Raw genomic sequence first — 25350 nt, 5'->3', positions numbered from 1 at the left:
CTGTAACTTGATGAGAATAATCTATTTATAGGTAGGCTCTTATTACTTATGGAAGAAAATTTAAAATACGAATTAAACAATTTTAAACAATATATCCAGTTGCTTGGCCAAATCTTGCCAGTGGGCTGGTAGACCTCACTGGCCAAGCTTATTACCAAGTTCTACATGAATGCCCTGGTGAAAGACAGCTGACATGTCTGGGAACCATCAAGTGGAGAAGTACAACAAGGACGATGGAGGATGCAGTCTAGACAGTTAGTTGCAAGAGGATCAACCAATTCTGTCAGTACCCCAGGCGTGCTGACTTCTCAAGGAGGGCAAATAAGTCAACAACATTCAGAATTCCTAAGTTCAAGAATAGAAATCTTTACAGCATTTTCTACCCAGGCTACTATTCTTTAAAGGTTTTATTTATTTATTTGAGAGAGAGAATGAGGTGGGGAGATGGGCAGAGGGAGGGAGAAGTAGACTCCCCTCTGAGCAGGGAGCCCAATGCAGGGCTCAATCCCAGGACCCCTGGATCATGACCTGAGCTAAAGGCAGATGCTTAACTGAGCCACCCCGGTGCCCCACCAGGCTACTGTTCTTTAAATGTGGTCTGAGATTATAGCCCTGCCACATTTTATTAGTTAATAACCATAGCCTTTTGAACCCCCAGGAGAAAGTGATGAGGATAACAATGATGCATCTGACTACGGTCCCATTATGACTGCTAGTTAAAAGCAATACCACCATTCTCTTTTATCAACAGACCACATCTATTGCTAGATCAGCAAAAATACTCCCACAATCAGTAAAAGAAAATCTTGGTTAGACACAAAGTTCACATTTCCTTTAGTTTTTTGCCTTTAGGAGAAAAAGAGTGAACAGAAAAAAGGCTAGTTAAGAAGGAAGGAGGCATGAGGTCATAGTTTCAAACTTCAAATTTAACTCCTTTTTTCTCTGTACAGAAGACAGACCCTGGGGCTTACATCAGAGCAAAGGTAGCCAAGATTGAGAAAAACGCTGTAAATGCAGTACAGAAATCATTGCTCTTATCTCATGAAATGAAAAGTTGGGTGTATTTGATGCCAGACCCATGATTTTTCTTTTTGCAAGCACAAAGGAGGTGCTTCTATACATACCCTTAACTTCCAGTAATAATTACAAATGCTGATGTGAATTTGACTCAGCATTTAATTCATGTTAGTTAAAATCCTAAGCTTTTTAAGAAGACAAAAAATGAGTATAAAGTTTGATTTCTAGCCCACACCAAGAACCCACAGTAAGCCAACCAACTCATTCCTTGCATGGTGAAGCCAGGCTTCCTGTGTGGGATTGGGCCCAATACAACATTTGTGAATATATGTATTTCATCCTGAAGAGGAATGGAGGAGGAAGAATGAGGAGGGTCCATTCTTTATTTTCCTCTCTACTGCAGGGTTAGGCTTGTTACTGAAAGTATAGGGCTGTTTTTGTTTTGTTGTGTTGTGGGTTTTTGTTTTTGTTTTTGTTTTTTTTTTGAGAGGGAAGTTTTTTTAACCCCCCCAAATTTCACTACATTTATTCTCATAGAAATCAAATCTTGTAGGCAGAAAAATGAATGTTTACGTGATTTATTGAAGCCTCGCTGTTATCAATAGGCATTTGGGAAATTTTATTTCATAATGTGCCTATTAAAGGGCTAATTTCCATCCTTCCCTTCTTCCCTTTCTTCTTCCCTCCCTCCCTCCCTCCCTCCCTTCCTTCTCTTTCTTTTTTCCTTTCTTCCACTTCAACTCAACAACTGAAATCTTGCTGTTTTGACATGTGACAACTTATGCAAAGATTTCTTTTTTTTTTTTTTTGAGAGAGAGAGGGTGTGCATATGTGTTGGGGAGGAGGGGCAGGAAGGACAGAGGGAAAGGCAGAGGAAGAGAGAGAGAGAGAATCTTAAGCAGGCTCCACGGCCAATGCAGAGCTCAACTCGCGGTTTGATCTCACCATCCTGAGATCATGACCTGAGCTGAAATCAAGAGTGGGACACTCAATCGTCTGAGCCATCTAGGGACCCCCAAATATTTATGTCAAATAAAATATTTTCATTAATTTCATGAAACACTACTTTTTATACAGGAACACTGAAATGAAGATCTGTTCTTCACTACCCATGATCACCTCCTATCTGCCTTTTTTAGTACCCTGCTGGTTTCTTCCCCAGAACAACGCTCCCTCTGCACTGCATGGGGCCTCGGCTGTGCTATCAATCAGCCATACTCCCCCGACTAAGGGGTAAGAAAATGACTCAAACAGGGTCGGGCAGACTCTCCCAAGAATCTGAAACTTGTGTCCAGCAATGGAAGGAAGGAAAATAGCTCATCATTTCATTGCAATAACGTGTCCTAAAAAAAAGTGGTCACTGTTTCCTAGAAATTTTACTCAGGGTGTTCCTAGAGTCCCATCCTTTTCAAAGCTTAATTATTTAACTTTAACTTTAACGATATGAGCTACTTTGTTACCTACCAGTAAATACATTTTTTTTTTTTTTTTGCTTCAATTGGCATTGGCCAGAGAAGGTTTCTTTTATTTGCAACCAAAAACCTCTAACTGATCAAGATGGAGTAGTATGGGCAGTAAGAACGTGTTCCCTTTCAAAACATAGTTCTGGGTGCAGTATCAACAGAACAACCTCTTATATCGGGCGCCTGGGTGGCTCAGATGGTTAAGCGTCTGCCTTCGGCTCAGGTCATGATCCCAGGGTCCTGGGATCGAGTTCATCGGGCTCCCGGCTCAGCAGGGAGCCTGCTTCTCCCTCTGACCCTCTCCCCTCTCATGCTGTTTCTCGCTCGCTCGCTCTCTAAAAAATAAATAAATAAAATCTTAAAAAAAAAAAGAACAACCGCTTATATTTATTAAGTAAATGACCTTTAAGCAGCAGAGAAGTATTTGGCTTATTTTTCCAAGGGATCTAAAAACACCCAAACAAACAACAAAAATCTAGGCTTTTTATCTCAATCATTTTTCAATTAAATGCACTGCCCTGGGGTGCCTGGGTGGCTCGGTTGGTTAAGGGTCAACTCCTGATTTTGGCTCAGGTCATGATCTCAGGGTCCTGGGACTGAGCCCTGGGTTGTGCTCTGCGCTCAGCGGGGAGTCAGCTTGAGGATTTCTCTCCCTCTGCTCCTCCCCTCTCTTGCTTTCTCACAAATAAATAAATGAATCTTTAAAAAAATAAATAAGTGTGTTGCCCGATGTTCTATAAATAGGAGAACTTAAAATACGAGAGAAATTTACTGTGGGATATACTGGGGGGAGTTCTTTTTATCTTGCTTAGAACCTACTATGTTTCATTTCATGACCCATGATTTTTCTTTTTGCAAGCACAAAGGGACCCCCAAATATTTATTTCATTAATTTCATAATTTCATTTCTTTACTGCTGAAAAGAGCAGTAAAGAAATATTCTCAACTGTCCAAACATGTTTGACTACTACTAACACCAAAAAAATATGTGTAAATTTCTTAACACAGAGATCTTTATAAAGTTAAATCAAGCCCTGATGCGAAGTCTCCAATTTTATATGCTTTGAGGTTTTTAAATGACAGTTACTTTACCTTCAGTGGTTTCTGCTTATAACCTTCCAAAACAAATATTGCTGAAACCCAGTGCAGATTTACTATGAAATACTGGGAAAGTATTAGTCCCACCATTCTGTCATGTAATACATATTTTTTTTCCTTACAGCCAACACAACAATATGTTTTCTGTGTTCCAGTTCATTTCACAACTTGTCTTGAAAAGAAGATGCTGGAATAATCTAGGTATAAACAGCTATTTTTGAGCCAATGTGCATTCACATTCTCTGGAGACAGAAAGTTCTTCAGAAAGAATTACTTGAAGACACTAAGGTGCACATTCTGTTGATTAAGCAATTTAATAGGGGGAAAGTTAATTTCCTATATGCCTTTTAATACTGACTTAATACAGTGGCTTACAACAACAGAAATGTATTATCTTACAGTTCTGGGGGTCAGAAGCCTGAAATGGGTCTCCCTGGGCTAAAATCAAGGTGTAGGTAGGGTTGCATTCCCTTCTGGAGGCACTCAGAGACCATCCATTTTCTTGTCTTTTCCAGCTTCTAGAGGATTCCTGCATTCCTTGACTTGAGTCCCCTTTCCATCTTCAAAGCCATCAATAGCCAGCAAAGTCTTTCTGACATGACTTCACTCTGACATTGTTTCCTCTGCCTCCCTCTTCCATATTTATGACCCCCGTGATTGGGTCCAAAGTGGACCCACCTAGGTAATCCAGGGTAATCTCCCTATCTTAAAGTCAGCTGATTAACAACTTTCATCCCATCAGCAATCTTAAATTCCCCTTTGCCATATAATATGGCATATTTACAGGTTCTAGAAATTAGGATGTGTGCATCTTTGTGAACACATTATTCTGCCTACCACACTGACCTTTTCTTTTCATTTTGTGAATAAATGTGTCTCCAAAATGCCTATAAGAACATAAAGTTTGAGAGTAATTAGTGTCGACTAGCAAGTCAACACACCTGCCTTTAGCAAAGTACTATATTGAATGTCAAACACATTCACATGTGGCTTTGCAGATTAGTGTCAAAATTGGCCAACCCACAGGAACTCGCTACTATGTCTGCTTTAAAAGTAGAAAATCAAGGGCACATGACTGGCTCAGTCAGAAGAGCTTGCGACTCTTGATCTTGGGGTCGTGAGTTTGAGCCCCACGTTGGGTATAGAGCTTACTTAAAAATAAACTTGAAAAAAAATTGAAAGTAGAAAATCAATTGGGGTGCTTGGCTGGCTAAGTTGGTAGACCATGCGACTCTTGACCTCGGAGTTGTAAGTTTGAGCTCTATGTTGGGTATAGAGACTACTTAAATTTTTAAAATCTTAAAGAAAAAAAAAGGAGAAAATAAATCAAATAAAGCATTTCACATTCTTTATTCTCTACTCAAAACAATCATGTAAATAAATGGTGTCATGGTAGTTAGAACTAAGATTCAGTTTCTCAAACGTCTTACATACTTTCCTAAAAGCCAAAGTCCATGACATCCAAAGCCTTTTCTTACTAGGATTTCCTCCCACATGTGCCCACTATCTTCCTTCTTGAAAGTTTCTGCAGCCTTCTCTTCTAGGGCACTACATTCCCCTGACCCTCTTTACAATTGCTTTTTTGAAAATTTCAATCATCCTTTTTCTTCCTTTAACTTCTTAACTGTTGATGTCCTCCATATTTCATCCTCACTTCGCTCCATCAGGCCATGCCTTTTTGGTTCACGGGTCCCTATCAGCTAACCTCCAAGCACAAAACAATTCAGATATATTCCCTGCCCTCATCTCTTTCACCTAAGCTCCAGACCATCCACTACCCACCAGACATCTTGTCCTGAATGTTCCACAAGCCCTTTAAAGCTCCATATATGTATCTAAGACTGACCTCATCATCTTCAGCTTAAAATTGCTTCATTGCTTATTCTTTTGTTTCTTTAAAGATTTATTTATTTGAGAGAGAGAGAGAGAGAGAGAGAGGGAGTGTGTGCCCAAGCAGGGGGAGGGGCAGAGAGAGAGGGAGAGAATCTCAAGGAAACTCCCCACTAACCATGGAGCCCGACACAGGGCTCGATCTCACGACCCTGAGATCAACACCTGAGCCGAAATCAAGAGTCAGACGCTTAACTGACTAAGCCACCTGGGCGCCCTGCTTATTCTTTTATTAATCTCTTCAACAAATGTATACTATGAGCCATTGTTCTGTATCAGAGATACAGACACTAAGGAGAGAACTACTGTTTTAATGAGCGTAGGTAAACAAACAACTATGACACAAAGATACAAAAGCAACAATAACATAGGGGTCGAAATTAAAGGCCCCATCTACTCAGTTCTCCAGCAAAAAGCCTTAGAGTCATCTTTGACATTTTCCTTTCACAACTCCCTCCGCGTCTAATCGGAAAACAACTTCTATCCCTTCTACCTCTGAAATGTTTCTTGGATTCATTCTCTTCTTTCTATTCTCCTGCCTAGTTCAGGCCCCCAACAGCTACTTCCCAGATAGTAAATATAATTTTCTAATGATCTCTCTTACTTAACTTATTCCCCAAGCCCCTATAAATCACAAATACGAGTATCATCGATATTGCTATCAGAGTCACTCTAAAAAATGGAGCTGTTTAAAATCCTCCACAGTCTGGCTCCAGTATGCTTTTCCATCTTTGTCTTTTGCTACACAACCCCCCCACCCCACCCCACCAAAACTTGCGTGGCGATTTATCTGCCTATACCTCTGTCTCCTGAGTAACAGTAAGCTGCTGGAAGACAGAGTGAAGTTCTACTCACTTTGTATCCTGAACCTGACACACAGTATGTGCCCCATAAATGTTCATTAAAAATGGAATTTGGCCAATAACATGTGGCTGGTCAACGGCATCCCCAAAAGTATCCCAGAAGGACACTCTGTATGATCAGTTACTCCACAAATGACCATTTCTGAATTAAGTTAGACTAAGACGGCAGCTCTGAAGGGCTTTGTGATTTGGCTGCCCTTTGTTCCAAAGACCTTGCGTCTTGTATCCCACAATTTAGATGGTAAGTTATCTGGGATTTCTAGTCTCACTTCCAATAGCGTCCTTGTATTAATGTAAGTAGGGGAAGCAGAATTTGTCTGTCCAACTGGTTCCTATGTGTTGCATGAAGCAGTTGGAAATATGGCTTTAACACTATTTGAACGTGCAGAGGGTCAAGTTCCATGCCTTTCCAAACAAGCATGCCTCACTTTAAGGAAGCAGGGTGTGGTGGTTCTTAACATTTGACTTTTCTATAACCATAAATTCCAAGCCTTAGACATTAACACTCCTAAAATAACTTTCTTTATCACATGTAGATTTCCTTGCTAAGCTGACGAATGACTATTTCAGCACCGACATTTCTGCTTCTGCAAGATTATCATGTTTACCTAGTAATGGAGTTTTGCTTACTTATACATGTTGTGCACTTACTTCGGAGGTTAGCACACTTTTTCTGCAAAAGGCCAGATAATAAATATTTCAGGCTCTGTGGGCTATACGGTCTCTTTCACAACTACTCGACTTCGCAATGTGAAAGTTGGCACAGACACAGGTAAACAAATACTTGCATCCAATAAAACTTTGATGACAAAACAAACAGTGGGTCAGATTTGGCCCATGAGTTGGTAGTTTACCAACTCCTAACATATTTTATAAAAACGAGTGGAAATGGAGAATAAAAGTGCAGATCCCAGTAATACAGATAGAATTCAAAAACTAAGTTCAATGAAAACAAAGCTAGACATCTTTGGAAATGCTTAAAATGGCATATCAGCAGCCTCTGCCAGGCTTTTGGTAACTTTACACTATGTGCTAGTTTTTAAGAAAGGAACAAAATAATAAAGACCAGGTATGAAGTGGTAGAAATATTTTGTAGACCCTCTATGCCTAAGAGACAAGGCATGACTGGAGTACATACACACACCCATCATAGCTCCTCATTAATGGAACTGATTTTGTAGCATGCAAATTTGGCCTTTCCTAATTAAAACTGCACAGCCTCTTCAGAAGCATGTGAAGAATGAGCTGTTTAACAAACCACCACAAAATTACTATGCTCAGTTCCTGGTGAGGTCTTAACCCTCATCAAAGTTGTGGCACATTTCTACAAGGTAAACAGCTGGTAAAACTGAGTAAAAGCCAACATATGACCCTGCCTAGAAACACAGTAGAACCCGTGCAACACTATTAGGGTAAATAAAATAAATAATAACCAGAACCAATGTAGCTAGAGTCCCAGGCCCTAATGATTATCTTCAAGCTTTGCATTACCTTGACCCTGGACAATGGCGCAAAAATAAGAAATGACCAGCAGAGCTGGAAACGGCCAGTTTTGCATGTTGCACTGAGAAATCTTCATTTTATCCTCTGCTTTTCACATGGGATGCAGCAGCAGTCCTGGAAATAGAGAGCAGAGGAAGATTTTCAGAAGCCTGAAAATGAAGTATATGTAGTCATCCAGGACAGGCAAGCAAGCCAACCAACATGGATTAGTAATGTCAGGAAGTAATTCATTCCCTACGGCACCATATATTTCACTCTGAAATATAAACTGATAAAAGAAAATTTTCTCAGATGATGCTGCAAATGGGGAGAATGATATGAAATATGTAGGAAAAGAAGTTCAGAAAGTCCTCAGTGACTCTTTGTAAGGCATACATTGCCCAGGGAGTTTTCCAAATGGATAAATTCCAAAAGTTTACCTAAAATGACCATTGTCATCAGACAATCACAATTTCCTTGACAGTAATGTGCTCCACCAGTATTTTTCACATAAAGTTAAAAGTTCTACTGTTGCCTTCTTTTGCCTACAAAGTAAAGATGATATATGGGACCTTTCCTCTGGTAATCAAAAAGAACGTGAAAAAACACTTTGTATTAATATGGAATCACTATTCTGCTTCTATTTCACTGGGCTGAAAAATCCATAATCCTTTCATCTTTTCTGATAACTTTTTTTTTCTCTCATGTGTGAATCTAAAAACAAGTCCAAGGTTTTCTTTTTCATGAGGAAATCAATGAAAGAAAAACTGTAAGAAAAAGAGAGAGAGATGAAAAGGGGAAAAATGTAGGAAAGGAAGAAAAGAAGGAGGGAGGAAAAGAAGCAGCATGGAGAGAGAAGAAGCAAGGGTGACTGGTTGGTATTTATGAGGCCAGTCTACAAATTCTTGATGACAACTCTATTATAAGCCATTACCGAGGAGAAATTCTGAGTCCTTTCACAGAGAGCAAAAAGACATCTCAAAAGTTCTTTTCTACCCAGGGCATTTTTTCATTCATATATTCATTCATTCATTCTTCAATATTGTTTCACAAAGGATCTGAGGCAAATTTCAGATAAATAGCAAATAATGTTTTTAGTATGTCTACTGTGATATTTGAGACATATTTAATTATAAGGTTTATTAGCTCAGAGTTGTATGATCTCTCAATTTAAAGCATATCTTTCTTGGTTACAGTTCCATTACCACTATTAAAGTAGTGTATTTCTGACTTCTCCTGTCCCTCCAGAATGGAGAATCTATATATTTGTCCACCTTGCAGTTTTTTTGAGAATAAGCTTTTTTTTTAACTTGTCAATATTATGGGTTTTATTTATTTATTTATTTCTGCACTTATTAGGAATTGCTTCTTTTGGCTTTTCTGCTTTTATTGTTTTATTTGTTTTTCATTGTTCTTTGTAATTTTTTTGTTGAGTCTTCAAGTAATATAATATGATTCTTTATTTGAGGCCATTAATTTTCCTCTGAATATGCTTTGGCCACATCACATAAGCTTTAATTTCTTTTTTTAACTGAAGAGTTATCTCAGTGAATATAGCGAAGTATAAGCCTGTGAACTCTCAAAGCAATATGACTGATGCACTTAAATCTCTGAGATCCTGGTGTTATTCCAGAGTAATACAGTGACTCCAGAGGAATAAATAATTGTATTTCCTTCAAGCAATTGTTCAAAAAAATTTTTTTTGGCAAGTACTTTTTTTATAATACCTAATGACAGTGTGTACAACTCTTGTGTTGCCAGTAAAAGGGAGATCTGTAACTTTGATAATCATATAAATAATCAAGTTAAGATTCTATCATGAAAATTAAAGAAGGTACTCAATTGTATCTAGGGACCCAAAAAATATCTTCCTCTATCAGCCTACCATCGTTTCCAAATGCTAATTACAAAAGAATATTTCCTTGGATTAAGACATTCACATATTGGAATAGGCAATACATTAAGTGCCTATCCTAAAAGAATAAGCAACACATTAAGGGATTAACATATATATTTATTTTATATATATTGAGCATTTTAGCTTGGGTTGATTCACTGCAGATTAGTAAACCAACCATTTGTCACAACCCAGAGGAAGTTGGGCAAATGGTGAATAAATTTTGATGAATTAAAGGAAGAAAGACCCTAGGGCATATATAGAACCCTCACTCTACAGAGGCAAAAAGAACAAGATTAGGTGGATTATCCAAAGGGATGTGAGTAGCATTTATGTAGACAGAAGGCATGAATACAGAGGATTTGAAAAGATATGGGAGTAGGCTTCAGCCCTATTGCAACCAGGAAATCAACAAATCTGCCAGTCACCCAGAGAGCTGTCCACTACACCCCAAAAAAACCATACCAGCAGAATCACTCTCTCAACTCAAATAAATATTCTAAGGTTTTGTGCCCCAACACTATAACCATAGGTTTTAATCAGAACAAGGCAAAGAAAAGGAGAAGTAAGGAAACACGCCACATCTGTGTTTCCGGCATACACTTTAATCAGATACCACATGACAGTTTTTAGCATAGGAGAAAAAGATCATTTTACAAGCCATAATCCAAAAGCCTTTCTCTGTTTTCTTCAAAATACTACAATTCCTATGTCCAGGTGTTTTGAAGCAATAATTAACATGACACATTGGAAGTTAATCTGCATCTCATAAAAATTAATTTTTTTAATGTTGCATTTTTTAAATTTATTTATTTTTAAAATTTTATTATTTTATGTTAATCACCATACATTGCATCATTAGTTTTTGATGTAGTATTCCATGATTCATTGTTTGCGTATAACACCCAGTGCTTCATTCAGTACGTGCCCTCTTTAATACCCACTGAATCACAGATCTGTACCTCTGAAATAAATAATACATTATATGTTTAAAAAAGAAGAAGAAGACTATAGCAGGAAGAGAAAAATGAAGTGGGGTAAATCGGAGGGGGAGACGAATCATGAGAGACTATGGACTCTCATAAAATTTAATTTTAATTAATTAACTAATTAACTAATTCTACCCTACTCTTGGTAATTTTTTTTTTTTTAAAAACAGTATTATTTATATGGAAAGAATTGTATCCATAGCTCATCTTTAAATCTTCCTTTCTATTGTTTACTTTAAATTGGGATGAGTAATACCATATTGAGAGAAGTGGAATTTTAGTTTTCCCAAGGTTTTCTGCCAAGTCTCCAAATTTTTGGACAGTAAAATAGGGGCAAGAAAAATCCTAATTCCTATTAAAGTGCCATGAGATACTTTAACATTTACCAAAATGTCAAAGCCTAATTTGTTGAAACTGCCGAAAAGCCTGCCCAACACAAATAACTCTGCCTTAATTTTTTTTGCTGTTGTTTAAAAACATGTTAAAAATGGCCACTTAGTTCTAAGTTCAGAAGGTATAAACCCAATTTTGGGAAAGTTGATAATGTTTAGTACAAGTTTTCTCAAAACACTGCCACAATTTCGTAGTCAGTAATTTCAAACTATCCCCGTTAGGACTAATTTGCCCTTCTTCTACTTCATGTGTTTGTTTTATTTAATGTCACTTGTGTAGTTGAGTTTAATAAGGAGCAAAGGCTCTGAGTACAGCCAGTTTTATCAAAATTCCTTAAAACATTTATTCTAAAGTTTTTGTAAACCACTCGTATACATATACAAACACTTGCACAGACTTACACACACATATACATTCAAATCTTGGATAATGTTCTATCCAATGAGTGCTGACTTACGAAAAAAACTATGAACTTAAACAAAATTCTTGCTAGCCATCTGGCATATGGCCTTAAGAGACCTTAAGAGAGTGTGTTATTTGTAGTATTAGAAACCAAAGCTCTCTACTTGGTACTAAGGAAAATACAAAACGTTATACTACATAATCCCTGCCCTCAGTGATCTCACTATTTTATTGAAAAGAAAGACCACCAGCAAATACATTGCAAATCTACATAAAATAAGTATGAAATAGAACAAAGAGTTAGCACAAAGTGGTGGTATAAATAGAAAACTGGGAGGTAGGAAGACAATCTGCCAATAATTTGTTAGGGGTACTTGGCTAACTGGTTTAACCACTTAGACTTGGTTTCTTTATACAAAATGTGCAAATTAACATCTACTTTATCCAATGATTAAGGTAATGCAGATAATGTACTTAGAATACAGATAGCTCTCGAAAAGTTCTACTTCATTTCATGTTAGCAACGGGTTGAAGGAACATGAAGGACAAAGTAATGATAACAATCAACAAATTTACTACTTGAGTATATACTAAAGGAGGAAGGAAATCCAAGAAGTCTTTATCTACCCCATCATATTAAGGTGTTGGGACTAACTTGGCAAAAGGTTTAGGCAAAAACTGAAGACCCAGATAATGATAGAGACACAATTATTTGCATGGGTGAACTGCTTTAAACTTTTCAAAATATATTCCTACCCATATTTTATCATTTTCCAGATGACAGCTCTATATAGATTCAAAATAATCAACCATATGAGGATGTGGAAGATTTGACTTAAGAGCAACTCACAGACTTAAAAAAAAAACAAAAACAAAAACTTAGCAGTTCTAGTTGACAAGTTCATGCAAAGAAGATTTAAAAGAATTGGGGATGTTTAAGCATGTTTTAAGCCTAGGAAAAATCAGAATCAGAGGCACGTGATGAATGTCTTCAAATATGTGAAGAGCTTTCATGTGGAAAATAAAACAAGATATTTTGTGCAGCTTCTGCAAATCAAACTTGAATCACTGGACTGACCCACAGAGATGTGGATTTGGATGTAAAAATTCTCCACACTTAGAACCGGTTCTTCTCTCTTACTAGAAATTCAGAGGCAGTAGCAGGTTAGGTTTTGCCCCTAACAGATGCTATAGAAAGGAAGGGGAACTGGAAAATATGACCTCTGAGATGCTTTCCCCAACCCTCCTTTGTTTATACTTTAAGGTTCACAGTATACAAGGAGACTTTTACAGTCAATCAATGATGTAGGTCATACAGATCTGTAGATTAAAAAAGCAAAGACTAAAAACAGATCTAATGTATTACCCAACATGTTGACATTGTTTACCATTCCTTATTTCTTCTCTCCAATGAAAATAGCACCCTCCTCACATCCAGAAGAATCAAAGAAGTTTCCAGGATTGGCTAATGAGGTCTACTTAAAAACAAGCCCCAGAGGAAGTTAGCGGTTATTACTCTTCTCTGTTAGCATCATGACATAGTAGAAAACACTTCTAAGTTAGGAATAAAGAAAACCTCGTTTGGGTACTATTACCTGGGTGATTAGCCTTTCTCTCCCTGAGTGAACTCCTCACTGGGCATGGCATTTTGACTAGAGATCAAGTGGAAAGCCAGTCTTATTAGCATAAAGAATCAAAGAGCAGAAGAGTTCAGGAACTCCAGAGACTGGAAATTGAGAAGGGACATGTTCAGAAAAGTGTGAGCCACAATAAGGAGAAATAAAATCAGGATAAAAACTCTCCTCAAATCCTGGATACTTCAGAATGATAAAGAGTCAAGAATAAAAAAAACTTAGCCATCGTAAATGTGTGTGCATTTAATAATAGAGCCTCAAAATACATGAAGCAAAAACTGATATGGAATGGAATGGAAGGATGGAATAATAAGCAAAGCTAGAGATGTTAACACTCCTCTCAGAAATTGACGAAAAACTAAACAAACTATCAGTAAGAACACAGCAGATGCTAGTAACTCTATCAATAAATTTATATTTATTGAACATTACATCCACCAACTGCAGAATGCACTGTTTTTTTAAGTGTACATAGAAAGTTTTATAAAATAGGCCACATTCTGGGCCATAAAATGAGACTTAAAAAAATGTCAAAAGTTTGAAAGTTTACAGAGTATGCCTTCTGACAGTAACAGTATTAATTAGAAATCAACAATATTAAAATATCTTTACAAATTCAAAAACTGGAGATTAAACATGTTTCTAATTAATCCATAGGTCAAAGAAGAAATGAAAATGGAAATTAAGAAAAATATTTGAAAGGGAACAAAAATACAAAGACAACACATGAACATCTGTGGAATGCAGCTGAGGGATTAGAGAGAAATTTTGAGGTTAATATATTTACATAAAAGGAAGAAAGATTTAAAATCAATGATCTCAATGTTCCACCTAAAGAAGCCAGAAAAATAAGAGCAAATTAAATCCAAATTAAGTTGAAGAAAGGGATTAATAAAGATAAGAGTAAAAATCAAAGCACTATAAAATTAATATTAGTGAAAATTAGCAAAGCCAATATTTCCTTCTTTGAAATATTAATAAATTGAAAAATTTTAAGAAAGAGTGATCAAGAAACAAAGATTGGAAACACAACTAACAATACAAGGAAAAAAAGAAATTATATCACTACATATTTCACACGAAGAAAGGAAAAATATTAATAACTTTATGCCAATAAGTCCAACAATTTAACTTAATTGGAAAAAACCCTTGTAACACTCAACTTGCTAAAACAGACACATGAAAAAACAGAAAATCCAAACAGCCCTCTATTATAGAGATTGAATTTGTTATTAAAAATATTCACAAACTAATGGTTGCCAGAGGGGAGGGGGATGGATGTTGAACAAAATGGAAAAGGGGAGTGGGAGATACAGGCTTCCAGTTATGGAATGAATAAGTCATGGGAATAAAAGGCACAGCATAAAGAATATGTCAATGACATTGTAATAGCAATGTATCAGGACAGATAGTAGTTACGTTTGTGGTGACCATAACATAATGTATAAACTTGTTGAATCACTCACTGTCTTGTACACCTGAAACTCATGTACCATTGTGTGTCAATTATACTCAAATAAATATTTAATATATATATATTCCTAAAAAGAAAATCACAATCCAAATGCATTCACTAGTGAATTCTATCAAATATTTAAGGGAGATAAAATATCAATCCATGCAAACCTTTTCAGAAAACAGAGGTGAGCTAGCATAATCCTTTTATCAAAATCAGATGTCATTATAAAAAATAAAAATTACAGAATATCCCCCATGAACATAGAAACAAAAATCCATTCACCAATATATATAAAAATAATAAAAATCATTACCAAGTGGGGTATATTCTATAAATGTTATGACTAGTTAATATTTTAAAACAATATCATTCTGCATCTTGGACCAATATATAAATAAATATACATATCATCTCACTAGAAGCATGAAAAGCAGTTGAAAAATCCACTACCCATTCATGATTAAAAGAAACTCAGCAAATAAGAATAGAGGGTAACTTTATCAATCTGATAAAGGGCATCTATTGAAAAATCATATTTAATGGAGAAATATTGAATGTTTCTCTCCTAAGATCAAGAATAGGACATGGATATCAACGCTGTAACATTTTTATCATTTCATTCAGCATTTTACTAGAGGTCCTAGCCAGTGCAGTAAAGAAGGAAGGAAGGAAGGAAGGAAGGAAGGAAGAATGGGAAGAAAGAACCAAAACTGTATTTAAAATCAACATGATTTTTTGCACAAAAAATCCTAAAGAACATATAAAAGAAAAAAAACCTACTTAAACTAATAAGTAAATTTAGGAAGTTTGCAGGACACAGATCAATAGGCAAAAATTAATCATGTTCTTCTAGCAGCAAACAAATGGAAAAGAAAATAGTTTGTAAAATTCCATATACAATAACATCATAAACACAAAATACTTAGAAATCAGTAAGACATGGTATGTTCCACATTCTTCGGTGTAAAAACCAGAAAAAAATACAAATCTGAATTCCTAAGAGAAACTTAAAAATGCCTAAATACACAGAACAGTATACCATGTTCATGGATTGAAAAACCCAATTGTTAGGAAGTCTTCAAATTAATCTATAGATTCAAAGCAATCTTATAAAAAATCTCAAGTCATTTTTTATAGAAATTAACTAATTGATTCTAAAAACTTGCAGGGAAATGCAAAGGACTTAGAAAAACCAAAACAATCTTTTAAAAAAGAATAAAGTCAGGGACACCTGGGTGGCTCAGTCAGTTAAGCATCTGCCTTTAGTTCAGTTCATGATCCCAGTGTCCCTGGGACGCTTCTCCCTCTCTCCCTCTGCCTGCCACTCGCTCTGCTGTGTGCTCTCTAACAAATAAATAAATAAAATATTTAAAAAAAAACAAAAGAAGAACAAAGTCAGAGCATTCATAATTCCTGATAACAAGCCTATAAAAAGCAACTGCAATGACAATAGAGAGGCATATTATTCTTTGATGTGTTACTGGGTTCTATTTGCTAATACACATTAATTCATATTAATAAGTGAGATGATCTGTAGCTTTCTTTTTTATGCTGTGTCAAATGTGTATATCAGTATATACACATTTCATAAAAATATGAAGTTTCCATTCTTTCTATAAATGGTCCTTTGGAACAGTTATAATAGTATTGCTATTACTGAATTTTTTGTACATTTTTTTCCTTTTTTTTAGCATTTAACTGCAAAACCATGGAAGTCTGGCATTTGGGGGAGGCTGCTTTTTAACTACGTTTTAACTACTTTTCAAAATTTTTATGCCTATTGTCTTATTTATAATATACAATTTCTGTAAACCTAGAGTATTCTAGTAATTTAGTAATTTCCATTTTGTTAAAAATAATCCATTACATCCTCCTTTTCTAATATATTGACATACAATAATTGTAATTACTATTCTAGTCTTGTAAAGTCCTCTAATTTTGTGCTTGTTTTCTATTTTCATTTCATTTCATTTCTTATCTTATGTATTTGGGCTCCTCTCATTTCGCTTTTTAAATTACAAAAAAAAAAACTGAATCAAATTCACAACATCACAATGGAAGGGAAAGAAATAATAAGCTAGAAATAAGGAAACAGGAAGGAGATGAAAAATTATAAAGACAAAGATAAGAAGGTAGAAAAAAAAGAAGGAGAAGGAGGAGAAAAAGAAGGAGGAGGAGGAGGAGAAGGACAGAAAGAGGAAGACAGTAAATAGTATAAAAACAGAAAGGATCTAAGATCACCTTCCTGGCCAGATATGGGTCAATGTTACCCAGATTGGTGCTCCTCAAAATCGCCAGTCTATGAACTGTTTGTTATTGGTCCACAATGAGATAAGGAAATTATACCAAAATGTGTATCAACGCATTATCTTGCTTCCTTTTTCAGGAAAGCTTTGCTATGAAAAAAAATATTTCAGCTGAACTAACAGCGTGCTTAGTGATATACTAGATTTACGTATTTGTGCTTAGTGACATATTTGATCCTGGTACAGTTTTATCTCAGCAGGGAGAAGTAACAGTGTGTGGAAGGGCAGCAAACAGCAAACCATAATCTGTGTAGCACCAGCCTAAACCCCTCACTGCACGCATCCAGTGGATTGCATCTTCCCCTTATCCCACTGACACTCTCCATCTGACTGCAGGACCTCGGTAACTACTTTTACCTTCTGGATTTCGGGTACTAGGAGATATCTATATTGCAGTTTAACCCATAATCAAAAAGGTTCAAAGTGCATAATAGGTCATGAATAAACGTTGATTGATTGAATAATTGATGACTGAATGATCAGGGCTGATGTGTACAGGTTGCAGTTGATGCACTGCACAATTTGCCCTTGGCCAAGAGTGAGTGATGAGTGAAATGGGCAGACACTCTATTCTCCAAGTTATATGCAAAGCTGTGTTATTCAGAGGAGAAGGCACTATTTTCTTCTTCCAACCGCATGGCTATGCTCAGAGAGACCACCTTTCACTAATTTATATAAAGACCCTATGTAGATTAACAGCAAGGGACTTGACTGCAAATTAGCCTCAGAAATGCAGCTGCTCAGTCTTAAACTAGGTGCTGTAAATTCTACAGGCTGTAGAAGGCACAGCCATCCCCAAAGCATGGCAAATTCGAGTGACAGCTCCTTGATTCAGGAATGATCCATTACCTGGCTTCTCTTTGTTCTCTTCTTTTTTTAAGGACTGACATAGCTCCTTGGTCAAAGAAATGGGGCATTGTTTTTAACTAAACTCTCTATTATAAGCAGTATAAAGGGTAGATGCCCATCTCAGTGCAGATATCCCATCCTTTAGGAAGGCTTCCCTGATCTTGCAAGTCTGGGCCAGGTGCTCCCCCTATGGTTCCTATGGTAGCAATCTTTATATTCCATTCTATAGCACATAACACTGTACTGTAATTGGCTATTTGCATTTCTACCTGCCAAAGTGTATTGTTACCCACTGTATTTTGAATGCTTAGCACAGTTTTGGGACATGGCAGGAGTCAGGTCTGGGAGGTAGAGGAAGAACAGAAGCGAAAAACCTGCAGTGGAATATCATTTTTAGATATCAGTTCTTTTCAGTGTAGATACCAATCTGTGTATCAAACCAGACGGAAAGCCATCCAGGAACAGATATTTATCCTAGAAGGCGTCCCCTGAGTGCTCCTAGTTACAGACACAGCCTAAGACATTTGATGAACTCAGCAAATCCAGTCTCCCTCTGGATCAATTTTCATAAACAATCCAGGTAATTTCTGGGAGGAAAGAGACCAAGCACTGTTCCCTAAAATTGGAAGTTAGAGACACCTGCCAGTGTAGCTCCAACAAAGGCCCTTTGCAGGAAAAGTTTGTCAAGAGTATAGATAAAAAAATCACCTGGGGGGGGGGGTACCTGGATGGCCCAACTGGTTAAGTGTCTGCCTTTGGCTCAGGTAATGATCCCAAATTCTGGGTTCGAGCCCAGCATCGGGCTCCCTGCTCGGCGGGGAGTCTGCTTCTCCCTTTGCCTGCAACTCCCCCTGCTTGCGCTCTCTCTCTCTTTTTTTACTTGTTTTTTTGATTTTACTTGTTTATTTGAGAGAGAGAGAGCGCAAGCAGGGGGAGTTGCAGGCAAAGGGGAAGGAGCCTGACACAGGACTTGATCCCAAGACCTTGGGATCATGACCTGAGCTGAAAGCAGACACTCAACCGACTGAGCCACCCAGGTGCCCCAGTAAATAAAATCTTAAAAAAAAAATCACCTCGAAGAAATGGGAAGTCTAGCCTCTAAGCCCTGACGTAGACACCCCGCTCTCAGAATTCCCATAGCCTTTCTAGTCACAATCCTCTCAAAAAATGGAGCAGAGAAAGAGAGATGGGGAAAGTGGAAAGAAGGAAGAAGCTGCAGTAGACAAAAGTAGCCACTTTTTGTCTTCCAGGCTCTGTACTAGATCATCTTAGATCTTAACCCTATAGAGTGGCTACTGTTATCCCTGTTTTCTAGATGAGCAAACTAAAGCTCAGAGAGGTTAAGAAACATGGACAGGGGCACAAAAGGAGCAAGTTTAGATCCCCCCATATCTTCCTGCCTTCCACCCTGTTTCAGCTACTTAATACGGCCTCAGTTGACAGCCTCCATGTCCGTCACACAACCCTCCCCCACCCCCCATCCAAGAAGCTGATGGACAATGTATCCAGTGGGATTCAAATCTTATACAGACTTTTCTTAATCTTGTATCTGTCACAGGCTGGTTTTGTAACCCCAGGCAAGGTAGTTTATATCCCAGAAGCTCAGTGATCTGATCTCTAAAGGAAGAAAAATATTTACTTCTGCAAGTATTTGAGGGACTTAAATGTGTTTCTGAAAGAGAAAAAGGCAGGTATTCAATAGGTACTCAAAAAAAAAAAAAAAATGCCATCAGCCCTATCAAGGGCAAATCTGCCGAGGAGGAAGTTTGTTTTATTCATTCCCCTTTAAGCTTTCCTGTCCTTCCGCCCACACCCCTGCTGTCTCCTCTGTTCCCCCAGGGACCATCTGGGGTCTCATTTACCAATGACCTTGTTCTGTGCAAACTGTCATTATCCCAGATAATGTGTTAGCTCAGGGGGACTCAAACAATACCACCTCAGCCTGCAGTAATTCAGGAAGGCCCTTGTCCTTGAAAGGAATCTTGGGTTACACATGACAGGCCAGGAAAACAGCAGTCATTTGGCTGAGTTTGGATAAAAATGACAGCAAATGTGGCTCTAGAGTCACATAACTGCTCAACTGTCAGCAAAGGATCTCTGTGTTTTACTAGGTGACATGAGGAAGTATTTAAGAGCCAAAGGGCACACACCCCAAGGAGCCTTTTGGGGGCTGGGGCTTGACCCAGTGTCCCGTAAATCACACCACTGAGATCATGACCTGAGCCAAAGGCAGCCGCTTAACTGACTGAGCCACCTAGGCGACCCTGTTCAGTCCATTCTTGACAGCCCTGGCTGATTCAGAAAATCAAGACACTCATGGAAGGCCCCAAGTGTTCTTTGAAATCCTCAGCTGGACCATTAGCAGGCCTGTTAGGGACCTCAGCTGGACCGTTAGCAGGAAAAGGGACAAAGGGCTCCTCCCATCAATCCTGAAGCCTGGGACCTGCCCAAAATTGTTCCAGGAATTCTGATGGGTTCCAAGAAATCCTTCCCAGGGGATGACTGAGAGGCCTCACCAATGTGGCTCCTGTCCTTTCAAAGGGACCCCCAGGAGGTCAGGGCTGCAGTGGAGATTCAGGTCTATCCTGGCACGGGGCTCTCCAGGCAGAAGGACGAGATGCCTAGTGTTGAGTGAGTATATTGTACATCAGGGATAAACCTTGAAAACATTTTGCTAGGTGAAAGAAGCCCCTCACAAAGGACCACATACATATTGTATGCCTCCATTTAAATGAAGTATGAACAACAAGTAGATTAGTGGTTGCCAGGAGATGAGGTGGGGGGGTCAGATTGGGGAGAAATGGGAAGTTTCTGCTAATAAGTATGAAATTTCTTCTTGGAATGATAAAAATGTTCTAAAATTGCTTGCAAGTGCTGATGGCTACACAACTCCGTGAATATACTCGGTGAATATAAAAACCATGGTATTGTATACTTGCGTGGTATAGGAATTATATCTCAATAAAGCTGTTTAAAAAAATATCCTGAGGTCTACTTACAGTAACCAAGTTATGAGGGCCAGATTCAGAGGAAATCCATCTAAGTTGCTCTTTTGAAACAAGCAAAAACCCAGATGCTATCCTTTCATTCACTCACTTACTCATTTACTCCTTCCAAACGTCCCTGTGAGTTCTCTGTGTGCAGAACTGGACCACCTTATCAGAAACAGAACACCAATTTTCCTAATTGCACCCAGCTTAAGCCTGTTTGCTTAAGGATTTGAACACAGACCTCTTCATCCCACGCTGCAATTAGGAAGTGCCCTCCTTGGCCCTTTGTCGGGGAGAAGCCCCTAAGTCTTAAAGAGGAATTCCAGGAAAACTTGTTTGCATTTCTGCTCCCCACAGAGCCACCAAAGTCTTACCCCATACTTCTTTGTTCCTCCCTCTCCTATCCCCTTCAGCTGCTACCCAGCAGACTCTCCAAAACTTCCAAAAGGGAGTCCAAACCTTCTGGAGGGAAGGGGGCTTGGGTAGCAGCTCCAGAAGCATTTTTCAGGGGGAAATCCTGGCCCCTGTGAGAGCTGCACGCAAGCTCCATTTGGACATTTCTCCTAAAGACAAGTCCCAAGCCTGTACCTAAGTAGAAGGGGTGACCTCCAGTCAAACCTGAGCTCCTGTGCCAGAGGGCAGGCTTCACGCAGAGGACCCAAGAACCCAGTGCCAAAATCGGAGTGCTTGTGGTCCAGGACTCGCAGGCGGCGTCCAGGCGCTCGCCAAGGACAGAGGCCACTCCTGTGGCTCCACAATGGCTCCTCTTGGCCTTTCCCTAACCCTGTCTTGCCTGGGCGCACTGCATGCCAAAGCCCAGCTCCGACGGCTGCATCTCCGCCAGGCGCTGCGTGCGGAACAGGAGGCTCGAAGCAGGAAGGGGGTGCCAAGGGATAAAACCGGAGGAGATTAGGGGTGGAAAAGCCGGGGCAGAGAGGACCCTCCAACACCACAGCCCGCTCGTGCATCTCAAAACCGCAACCTCCTGCGTCCAGACACCAAAGCAAAACGCGCGAAGCATCCGGGTTTCCTGGAGCAGAGACACATAAGAGCTGTTACTGCCAACGTCCTCCATCAATGAGCTCGGTCGGCTTGCTCCTCTTTGCGTCTAGCGCCTGACCCCAGCGCTGATCTGTGGCCGTACCAAGGGGGGGCTGGGTGAATTTTTCTCCCATGACCTCCACCGACTGCTCTTCCAAGAGCCCCCAAATACAATCTAAATAAAAATAGCGTGCTATTTATATTCAGCTCTCCAAGACAAGTTCCTGAGCCCCCTTTCTCACCAGATTGTCGCCTCTACTAAGCCCCTTCTACTTGGAAATGCTGGAATCGCCAGTCTCGAAGCCAAACCCACGTCTTCCCGCCGCGCGCTCACAGCACCCAAGTACAGGGCAAAGTTCCCGGGAGCAACACAAGGCATTGTCGCTGTCTTTGCATTCGCATCACGTAGCACCTCCAAACTCCCTGCCCAGCGACCCCCGCGAGGAGGCATCTGGGTGCACCGTCCCAGCCCAGCCCAGAGGTCCCCGGACCACCCTGGGCGCGCGCGTAGAGAAGGTCCATCATGGAATTGCATTGCTTCTGCAGGTGACTCGCCCTCTCCACTTTTCCTTCCTAACGAATAGATTTTTCATAGCCGACCCGAAGTAGGGCAGAGAAAGACTGGAACTGACCTGTGCAGGGGAATGTTCTAGCCCAAGATGGGGACCTCTCGACGCCTAGGTAGGATCCAAGTTCGCCGCGAGTTGGTTCTTGGCAGCGCACGGCTCTCGCTTGCTTCCCGCGTTGTGCCCCCTTTTAATTAGCCTCTTCTCTCCCTCTCCCTCTCTTTCATCCTCTCCCACTCCAGCTCCCACTCTGTGCAGCCCGGAGCTGCGTCCTCTCCAGCGCTTCCCTCCTGCCAGGCGCCCAGGATCAGATAAGAAGAAAGGAAGGCCAGCGGGCGGCCAATTATAGAGCGGAAGGTGGCCGCGGAGGCGGAGGTTGGGGAGGTGGGAGGCAGGCCTAAGTCTCATACGCCCCCCCACCTATCTCCTCCTCCTTTCCCCACCCCCGCCGCACAAGAGGTCCTCCGAGGAGCCCGCCCCCGCGCCGCCCCCGCGCGTCCCCAAACCTGGCGGCCGCCCCAGGTGCGCGCCGCAGTCGGCTGTCGTGAGCCCAGAAAGAGCCGCCTTTCCCCTTCACTCCGACAGCGGTTCCTGTGGGGCCCCTGAGTCAGGCCCTGCGGTCGCTTGGCGAGGTGTGGCGCCCTCCAGGACTCAGGTACTGGGTGCCCACTTCCCCGTTCCCAAGACACGACTTGCCTTCCCGCGTCAAGGACCTCGCGCTTGGGAGCGCGCACGCACTGCGAAGGGGTACCCTGCCTCCCCTCTTCTCGCTTCCTTGTCCGAACGAGGGCTGCAAAACGCCAGAGGGGCGATGCTCAAAGTTTAATGTGCAGGAGAATCATTTGAGGGTGTTGAACTAGATATTTTTGTGGGCTTATAAGGACGAATGTTGGCAGTGGCCAGGGCTTGGACTTTCTGAAACAGGATCTTTGCGACTGATTCCCACTCGCAAAGATCCTGTTTCAGCAGGTCTGGGCTGAGGCCAAGGACTCTGCATTTATCAAACACCCCGGTGGTTCTGATCCATGCCGGCCACCTTACGGGAGTCTTTACCTGAAATGTGAAGCACACGAGGTGCGCCAGACCTCGCGCCCGGTCTCGAGAAACCAGGGCTGCGCTGTCACCCTCTGGGCCCCTTTAGAAAGTCATCGTCCTTAACCCTCGTCGGCGGCGTTCTTTACAATCCAGCTTTTGTGCGCACAAATGTTGGGGAGGGAGTTACAGAAACGACAGAAATTTAGCAACAACTCATTTTTGCAAGAAAATGCTTTCTCACGTTGGAAAACGGCTAAAGGCCGGTAATGGACAGAAGAGAAAGGGCAAGGGGTCCTCTTAAACAGGCTTCCCACATGCCCAGCTGAGAATACAGAGAGAAGGGCTTTTGAAAGCCTTAAAGGGGGTCCATTAGACTTTCTAACCGTCCCAACCACTGTTAGCCACCAACTCCGCCTTCCCCGATGTTGCGTGCAGATTCATCTACTTGGAAACGCTGGCAACTTCCCGCGGGCCCTGCGGTTGGAGTGCAAAGGTCCCGCTCCAGCCCCCGCCGATGCTCTGCCTCCGCTGGTCCTTTTTCAAATTGGCCTCAGCTCGGCCCCAGGGCGCGGCCAAGCTCGGCGCCCTTTTGCAACTGCGCTTCACAGAACAAAATTTTCTGCGGTCGGGCAGCCAGCGCGATTTTTAAGGAGACAGGCTTCGGAATCCAAGCGCTCGGGGAGACTACTGCAAGGGTTCGAGCGCCACCTGGTGTCCTCGCCTGGAGGCTTGGGAGAGGGCGGGAACTGGAAAGCTCGCCATCCACCTAGATTGAAGTGCAGAGACCAGGATTCCTGAAATGCGGGATTTATTCCTGGAGACAACCACCGCTTCGGTTGTTCCTCGTCCCACCTCCCCATGCAAGTGCCCACTTCCATCGTCCTCTGTTCCCCCTTTTCACTAATAAAATCTCTTTTTTAAAATGTAAGTAGAGCTGATACACAGTGTTACATTATTTTCATGTGTACAACATAGTAATTTGACACATGTGTATGTATGCCGTGCTCACCACGAGTGTAGCTACCATCTGTCACCATGCAGCCCTGTTACAATACCACTGACTACATTCCCTATGCTGGACCTTCTATCCCTGGGACGTATTTGTCCCTAACTGGAAGCCAGTACCTCCTACTCCCCTTCACCCATTTTGCCCACCCCTCTACTCCCTCCCTTGTGGCAACCACCGATTTGTTCTCTGTATTTGTGGGTCTGTTTCCGCTGTGTTTGTTTGTCTTTAATTCCACATCTAAGTGAAATCATATGGCATCTGTCTTTCTCTGTCTGACTTATTTCATTTAGCATAATATCCTCTAGGTCTATCCATATTGTCACAATAGCAAGATCTCATTCTTTTTAAGGCTGAGTAATATTCTGGTGTGTGTGTGTGTGTGTGGGTGTGTGTATGCCACCTCCTTTATCCATTCGTCTATTGATGGACACCTAGTTTGCTTCTGTATCTTGGCTATTGTAAATAATGCTGCAATACACATAGGGGTGCACATATCTTTTTGAATTAGTGTTCTCCTTTTCCTTGGGTAAATACCCAGTGGTGGAATTACTGGATTGCATGGTATTTCTTTTTTTTTTTTTTTAAATCTACTCACGTCTTTCGTTTTTACCAAGATGTAGATGACCAGTGTAAGCTCAGCTTTTTCTGTAATTCCTCTGGGGAAGGTAGTGGCATATTCCTGCAAAGTTCTAGGCAGAGGGGGAAAGGTTTTATGATGAAACTATAGAAAATTAGAAATGAGGAATTCCCAGATGATTTTTAAATGTGAAATGTGTGCCCCAAAATCTATATACAGCAAAGAGAAAAGCATAGTATTTGCTAAAAACCCTATACAATAATGTATATTGATTTTGTAACCACACAAAATGTTATTTCTTAAAATTCTAGCTCATCCTTCCTTCATCTTAACTTTTGACTTCTGGCATTTCACTTTCAATGTAAATAAACTTCAGTTAATGTTGAATTA

The 25350-nt window shown here is 40.3% G+C and overlaps 1 protein-coding gene across 4 annotated transcripts in view; it reads right to left on the bottom strand.

Moving 5' to 3' along the window:
* COL14A1 (collagen type XIV alpha 1 chain) overlaps positions 1-22909 on the bottom strand; it is a 211633-nt gene extending 188724 nt beyond the window's left edge. For all 4 annotated transcript variants that reach the window (XM_021688762.1, XM_021688763.1, XM_021688765.1 and 1 more), the window contains exons 1-3: positions 22846-22909; positions 22406-22629; positions 7823-7948 (exon numbers count right to left, since the gene is read on the bottom strand). In XM_021688762.1, the coding sequence (XP_021544437.1) occupies positions 7823-7910 (88 nt within the window). In that variant the 5' untranslated portion in view covers positions 7911-7948; positions 22406-22629; positions 22846-22909. The remainder of the gene's footprint in view (positions 1-7822; positions 7949-22405; positions 22630-22845) is intronic.
* Positions 22910-25350: the final 2441 nt, after the last annotated feature.

The sequence above is a fragment of the Neomonachus schauinslandi genome, chromosome 4 (genome assembly GCF_002201575.2).
Source record: "Neomonachus schauinslandi chromosome 4, ASM220157v2, whole genome shotgun sequence".
NCBI classification, from domain to species: Eukaryota; Metazoa; Chordata; class Mammalia; order Carnivora; family Phocidae; genus Neomonachus; species Neomonachus schauinslandi.
Note: the sequence above shows the minus strand (reverse complement) of the source record. Positions and strands in the feature narration are given on the sequence as shown.